The sequence below is a fragment of the Coloeus monedula genome, assembly GCF_965178545.1.
Source record: "Coloeus monedula genome assembly, chromosome: 2".
Classification (NCBI taxonomy): domain Eukaryota; kingdom Metazoa; phylum Chordata; class Aves; order Passeriformes; family Corvidae; genus Coloeus; species Coloeus monedula.
Genome location: NC_138782.1, coordinates 114,613,633 through 114,621,615, shown reverse-complemented (window position 1 = coordinate 114,621,615; position 7,983 = coordinate 114,613,633). Strand labels below are relative to the sequence as shown.

General features: G+C 42.3%; 1 protein-coding gene across 1 annotated transcript in view; it reads right to left on the bottom strand.

Annotated features, from left to right (window-relative positions):
* Positions 1-6,620: 6,620 nt before the first annotated feature.
* The window catches only part of RCAN2 (regulator of calcineurin 2), a 78,714-nt gene continuing 77,351 nt past the window's right edge, over positions 6,621-7,983 (bottom strand). The window contains exon 5 of the mRNA XM_082300242.1: positions 6,621-7,345. Coding sequence (XP_082156368.1) covers positions 7,185-7,345 — 161 coding nt within the window. The 3' untranslated portion in view covers positions 6,621-7,184. The remainder of the gene's footprint in view (positions 7,346-7,983) is intronic.

The following is a 7,983-nucleotide window of genomic DNA, read 5'->3' as shown; positions in this document are numbered from 1 at the left end:
CTAGGTTTCCCACCTTTCCTTTGCTACATATGAGTCCAAAGTCCGTGTCCTGTGTATGTACGCAGACCCCCACCCCACTTCATGGCAGTGTACAAAACCATTATCCTCTTACTGATGCATGGGAACACAGAATCATAGAATTGTCAAGGTTGGAAGAGACCTTTACAGTCATCAAGTCCAACCATACAGAATCAAACACGATGCTTATTAATCCCTTTATAGCTGACACTGCCTATCTGATGAATATATATATATACATGCACTGCCTATCTAGTGAATAAACAAATATTTTTTAATATATGTGTGTATGTGTGTGATACCTTTCTCCCCTTCACCGCAGCTCTAGGAATTGTAGTAGGGGTCAAGGTTCTTTTAATTGTTTTCTTAATGTCTTTTTTTCCCTCCTTCATTACTGTTCTGTTACAGGTGTGAGGCTGAGCTAGTCCAAGCCTGGAGAATCACATTGCTGCTGTGCTTGGCAGAACCTGTGTGGATGTGGCTGTTCTGCACAGAAAACTGAATTGGACCACACCTGTAGCACAAAGTTCATCACCCGATTCCTGGCCATGAACCCCACCCAGAAACTCTGGAAAAAGGGGAAAAAGGAAAAAGTTGTTACAAAACTGCACCTCTGTGTACTGAAATCTCTCATTGGGTGTCCCTCAACAGCCATGTGCTGTTCCATGATGTTACTCATCAGCTAGAAAAAAGTGTGCTCACATTTATTGTTGGTTCAGGTTTGATTTTGGGCTCTCACTCGGATCCGGAGGTGTTGGGAGCTGCCTCTGCAGTGGCTGGGATCAGTCACTAGAGGGTACAGGTGCACCTGGATTTAAGGAACAACATGAGGAGCTGGAAATGATATCTGCCTTGGATGCCAGAAATGGTTCAGCTGCTTAACGCTGTTATAAAATGAAAGCAAAGCACGGACAAGAAGTTGCTAATTCCACCAAAATGTTTAATACCATAATAGATTTTCATTGAAGTACAGAGCTAATGTGAATATTTGTACAAAATATGTGGTTAAAAATAGTATTGATTTATAATATATACAGATATGTCACATCTGTGTCAGAAATGCAGACACTTGAATGAAACCATGAGTAATGCTTTTAAATCTACAACAACATACACGAAATATTTCTGCAGCTACCCACAGAAGGACAACTTGCCAAACTGACACTTAAGGATCCACCAGTCCTTACAGATGGCATTTCTTTCTGAAGTTTCTGTACAAGAACTCTGCTCTAAAATGGATTCAGAACATTTACCTTCATTAACCCAACAGTGAAGAGAACACAACTGTGTGACACTAATGTAGACACAACTTTCTTGCACTAGATAAATGATCGGTTACAATAATTTGTTAAAAGAAGGCTGATTTTCTGGTGAGAATAGTAGAGAAGTTTAATCCTTCTTGCTGGATACTCTCAGTGTTGCGAGTGAGGAAGCCCCTGATTCAAAACTGAATCCTGAAGTTTGTTTTAAGGTTCTGAATATCTTCACTTTTCATTAACTTCAAGGCTGCTCACACTTCACAGCTTTCCCAGCCTTACTCCAGCAAGAATCTCCCTAACAAATGTCCCTATCTAGACTTTGTAGCCGCTGCATCAGGACACAATCCTGTATTAAGATGACTCTTGCTGCAGCCCCAGAATCTCTGTGTAGCAACTGAACGAACTGACAGAAGGGGAGAGAGTGTTCAGGCTGGTTTTTAAAGTTTTCTGAGCATCTCTGCAGTGGGGGCATTCAGGGTTCCTGCTCTTCCATCCAGAGGGCTGCTGCTGTTCTGCCTTTATCAGTGCTGCCTTCCCTTCCCTCCAAGCCAAAGAAAATATACTCCACACTTCAAATAGACCTGTGGGAAAGAGCTTTTACAGCACTTCCTCCCTTGTCATTTTACCCCTGAATGCTGCAGTCTACATGTATTCAAAAAAAAAGAGCATAGCTACTGTTAGAAAAACATCTCCTTTTAAAAGGAGCCTGGAATATTGAAAGCTGCTGTACTCCCCCAGAAGATGGGTTAAACCAGGAAAAGCAGTATTTGGGGCTTTTGCTAGTGTAACTAGTTATTCAAGAACATTGCATGATGCTGAGTATAAATGAGAGCTGGGACTCTATTCCATACCTGGTTTTGCTTTTTGATAAACCAGAACTAAATGTGATTTCTTAGCCAAAAGGGAATCAAGGAAATGGAAAGCTCTTACATTTACACTGGTATGTGAGAGAAAGCCTGAAACAGCAAAAGTTTAGTGATGAAGTCTTTGCCACTAAAGAAGGACCAAAACTAAATTCAGTAAAGGTTCTTTAGAGGATCTGAAAGTGCTGTGACTGTGATCAGTCTGATCCTGTGGGACACACAACTAGAAGCTCATTTCCCTGAAGCTCATTTCCCAGTGCTGTGTCCAGTGCCAAGCATGATGGAAGAGCCACAGCTGGCATGTCGCAAACACAGCATTTCAGTTGGGTAGATGAAGAAACTCACTGTGGTGAGGGAAGCTCTTTTGGTGCTCAAAGTGAAGAATAAACTAGGCCTCCTGCATTTCACCTCTAGAAGAGGTAAAAAGAACCCCAGAAGAAGTGCACTATTACTAGTTTTTCTAATTAAAACACAGAGGTTAAGGCCTGTTCTTTCCAAAGAAATTAAGGAGCTCAGAATTTACATCTCCAATGAGACTTCTTAAGCAGATCTAATTTTCAGAAGCATGAACAATCATCCCTTGAGAAACAAAGTTTTTTATGCCAGGCACACAGAAAAAGAAAAAACAAATCATTTTTTTCCCAATCCAGATCTGAGCAATTCGATATCAGAATTTCACAGGACAGTTATCAGCAAACTCATCTCCCAGTTTCCAATTCTTTGCAAGACCCAGTACAAACTGATGCAAGACACATTAGTTTCAATTTTTTATAATAATGAATGTTAACAGAACTCTTTCCCCAGCCTAGTTGGCAGATGGATGCCATGTTCTTGTCCAAGCATTCATGGCCACTGCATCACCCATGATTATAAAAGCCCAGGGAGAACCATGCCGGGGGGCTGGGACGTGCCGAGCTTTTGCTCACCAGCAACTGCACTGCAGCTTTTTTTGTGTACACCGAGCCAAATCCACAGCAAACCAGAGCAAGTTCACATGACTGTGAAACTGCAGCAGCTTAAAATGGAACATGGCATATCCTGCCAACAAAAAGGCTGTTTTCCCCCTAATTTCTACTGAAACAGAGTTTGGCCTATGTCACACATTTAAGCATTTTCAATTCTACCAGGGGTACACAACACACTACTCAGTTTATTGATATAGTTTAACTCTTTAAATGTTGCTTTTCCAAACGCCAATGCAAGCAGAACACAAGAATACTGTTTGCCATATTTATTATTTTAAACTAAGCTCTGAATTATACAAGTGTAAAAGTGATTAATTAGCCAGTAGCTTTTAAATACTCCTATAAAATATGACTAAATAGAATATTCCAAAAGTTATGTACAATACAATGGAAATGCTCATGGCATCTGTGACAGTGCTCAGACAAACCACTGGAATTGCATCCTGCCAGGAGTTCAGTCCATTACTTGGTACAAACAACAATCTGTATTTTTGCTGAAAGCTTCTTCAGTGTTGCTGAATGGGAGACAGGTGGAAATGACCAAAATAAAACCAATCCACCCCTCTCACACAATTTAGGATCAAATTGATGCTACACAATTTATGCAGGGGGAGAATTTTTATAACCTAAAACATTTTACAGTAACTGTGGCTGTAGTCTTGCTATGGTTGAGGAAGGGATACTCTTGCCATATTTTCTTGGCTGAAAACAAAGTTTACTGGAGTGTGTCTGTGTATGTTAGGAAGGGGGGAGTTTGCATTACCTTGTCTTAATTACAAAAATCAAGGCCACAGAAATTTGTTGTTTTGTTCCAAAAGAGCAGATTCCAAAATACACTCTCTCCATGCACTGGAAATGTTTTCATGCTTCAAACTATACTGAGGAAGTCATTAAAATGTCAATTTCATATCTGAAGAACCCAGAAAGGACAAACAGGCAGCAGGCAACAGTAACAGCAGCTGTACTCCCCTGATTTCCTTCTTTTAATTTCCAAGGAGCAGCAGGAGCCATGCCCACCCAACAGAGGCCCTAGGGCATCACCTCCAGCCACTCCGGCCAGCTCCTGCGTTGGGGAGGAAATTAAAATTATGTGGGCTGTGCCACTGTGCCTCAGGAGCCACAATGTAACACTGAGGCTTCATTCTTCCAGGGTTCCAGCATGAGAGAACTCACTGATAACCCTGTGAGAAGCGCAAGCCAGAGTGACTGACCCTGGAGAAGCTACAGAAAAGCAAATTCACACTCAAATGAGTAGGGGCTCTGCCTGTGATGTACTGAATAGGACAATTCCCGTTTCAGATAGTCAGCATTTTTTGAAAGAAGCCTTCCTTCCATGTCAGGCAAGAACCAGCCTTTAGTAAAATACCAGCTTCTCTCATGAGTCCCAAATGCTGATGCTTTGATGATAGGGACATTATTCCATAATACCTGAAGCACTTTTTTTAAACGATGGCCATTATTTTATCACATACTGGTGATATATAAGCTTTGACCATAGAGGCTGCTTTGAATTTTCAGGTTTGTAATTGTGTTTCTATTTCTGTGCTTCAAGCAATGAGCCGTGTCCTGCTGCCTCCAGGGTAGTACCACACAGCTTTACAAAGCACAGAGCAGTCACTGAACGGGGCCTCATTTTAAATGTTTGAAAATGCACTTTGAGGAAAGAACATTTAAGGTCCAGTGCTTTAATGTGCAGTACAATTTTACATCATTTGAGGCCAAAGTCCTTAGTTCAGAACCTCATCTCTCCGAAGTTTGAGGACATGGAAGCAAGGACAAGATGTGGCCTCCTACAGCCTTGCCTGTAAAAAAATCCATTGGTGATTATCTCTGATGGTTTATGTGTTTAAATCTTACTGTCCCTGTTTATACTGGGCTAAACCCCATGGACATCAGCTCTGGGTGTGTTCTCAAAAAAGCCAGTGGTGTTACTCCTGGAATACCATTTGCAGCCTAGGATGGTGTTTTCAACAGGATACATTCCTAGGGCTGTGACCTGAGTGACAATTTGTTTCCTTAAGACAATTTAAAATGTATCACTGAAAAAATAATTAAGTGACACCTCTAAGGAGTTACTTTAAGAACTTAAAACTCTACACAGATATCATGAGGATACTAAAGCCCGATTTTCTGTTCAGTCTGTGCTGTATTTAATGAGCAGTATTCTATCAGTGTAATACGCACACAACGATGCCCATCAACGATGCCCATAATCCAGTAACAATTACCACATTACAGAAATGTGCTGAGTAAAGAACTACATCTCATCAGGAATATCAGGAGGCTGTGGTGGTCAAGAGGATGAACTATGTGAGAATGACAAGTCCTCATTCCCAGACGTCCTCACCAGGCCCGCTGGGAATGCCATCTCCTGTCCTCACTGACAGAGCAACATGCCTGTTGTCCAAGGGGGACTTGACTCTGCTGAAGCTTTGTAGCTTCGCTGCTAATTAAGGGTATGATGGAACCCTCCCTCAGAAACCAGATCATTAGGTTTTACAACAAGAATCTTGATTACAGAACCTAAACTGACTTTTCAGATCCTAGAATAAGCTTCCAAAATGTATTTACTTATTTTAAGCTGTAAAGGATTTTAAACTGTGGAAGCTCACTGTGCCATTTTATAGTCACTTTGGGGAGTACAGCTGCAGCTAATTAGCTTAAAAATCCCACCATACCTTACACATATGCTTGGTTTCTGCAGTATTAATTTTAGTGGAACTACCCATGTGCATAAATTAAGCGCATGCTTAAATATATGCAAAATCTGAGCTCAAATGTCTAGAAAATATGTTCTCAAAATGACAAGTATGCATTAAAAAAATAAATCATCATGGAAGGTCTGCCAGACAGGGAGTCTGGGATCTGTCTGCTGTCAGCCATGATGCAAACACAGAACAGTTTTTGTAACCCAGTATATACTGCAAGAGAAAGAAACATGCAGGACAGGGTGAAAAAGAGGATTCAGTTGCATGCAGTCTAATTTCAAGTGTGTAATTATGGTCCTGTTTTCTTTGGCCTAAAAAAAGACAAAAAAAAAAAAACCAACAAAAGAATTTTAACTAACCTCTGCTCACCTCCACAAACCCAAACTGCAGACAGCTCAAGAAGGGCTTTGAAGCACAGGAAGTGGGGAGGGAAAAGGGCTGAATATTAGAGATGTGCAAGTAATTACTGACAGTTTCAGGGCTGTTCACCACACCACTAGGAAAGCATTCAGCCTGTATCATTACTGGAACACACAGCTATGACAGGAGCAAGGAATCCCATCTTACATGAGCAGTCAGTCAGCTCCTCTTCTGCAGACCCGGAGAGAAGCACCACTCATCCCCTGATGGAAGATAAACTGACAATCCCTACTGATATTCAGGCTCCTTCCTCCTCAGAGAGGACTGACAGACACCAGACCCCCCAGCAGCTGCTGCCTCTCCCCTCAGCCCAGAGAACTCCATCTCACATCCCTGTCACCATTTCAGATCACCGTTCCCTACAGCTGTTGGTGGAATAGAGTTGTTTTCTGTTGTTTCTCAAAATGTTTTAAAGATAGTATTCCTTACAGAAAATTCGGGGGGGGGGAGGGGTGAAAAGGCCACCAAGCTGCTGGTGGAGTAAAAACAACACACCTACCCCCTTAAAAAAGAGTGAAAAGGGAAAAGACTGTTGGGAAGTGAGGAGGGCAGAGGAGCAGGCTGCTCGATGAAGGGCAGTAGCAATCCTGGGAGTTTGAATATCAAGCCTGATATCAGCCTAATTCCCACCCAAACGGTATCTCTGGTAGTGGTGTTTCAGCACGCAAATTATAGCCGTGAAAAGATCCTCAGACTGAAACCCTCCCTTGTTTCCTCAGCCTTGTTTTGTCCTTTCCAGCTAGATCTATCAGTTGGTGTGTGATATGGTTACAGGTACAAAGATCATTTTCCTAGCCCTTTTGTTACAGAGGCTTGATTACTGTGAAGGGGTTTCAATGACCTTAATGTCCCGGTGCTCAGAAGGCAAAGGCTGCCTTTCAACAGAACAAAGCAAACAAAAACCAAGAGCTGTGCTGGAGGAGAGAGAAGTGCTGCTTCTGCGGGAGAGGCTCAGTTAGATACAGGTGGTGGCACACCGGGGCGTCGAGTTTGAATGATTTTTGGCTTTGGAGAATTCTTTGGGTCCTCGTCATCTTCCATGTCGCTGTCACAGACGTGCACTACCACACTGGGAGTGGACTCTGTTCCTGCGTGCAGCTCATATTTCTCTCCTGGAAGCAGAGAAAAGCAGTCACGTCAAGAGATGGCAATCTAAGTAGCAACACAGCCTTGTGGCACTCCTGGACTGCAGAATACTCCACACCTGGACAGGGAGGTGAGTGTGTGCTGCTGCTCCTAAATACAGCTGAGCACCAGCACAACTGGACTCTGTCAGCTACCACAACACATCCTGGGGATCCTGCCCCAGGAGGCAGTTCGATCAGAGGTCTGTAAGGCATGATAAAATACACACACCCTTTTGTCTATAATCGTGTTTGGCACCAATATTGGTGGCTAACAGCACTGAGATAAACCCACAAAGTACGCAGAGGAGAAAGAACACAGAAGTTCATGGTTAAAAAGAGGAACTGGAACCCAACCTATCCAACCTTTGGTCTGAAGTCATTTCACACCTGTTAGGTTGGGGTTGTTCTTTATTTTTGCTGTGGCATTCCTTCAGTCCCATTTAAAGTCCACTTGTCGCCCTCAGACATATTTCAACACTTAATCTAATTTCTCCAGAAATAAAAAACCCACATATCTCTGCTCCAGATGGATTTTGAGTTTCAAAGCTGTTTAGCTGGAGCTGCAACAAATTTTGTTTCTGCAGATGTGATTACAGAGCAGTCTATAACTGCTCACTAGAGCA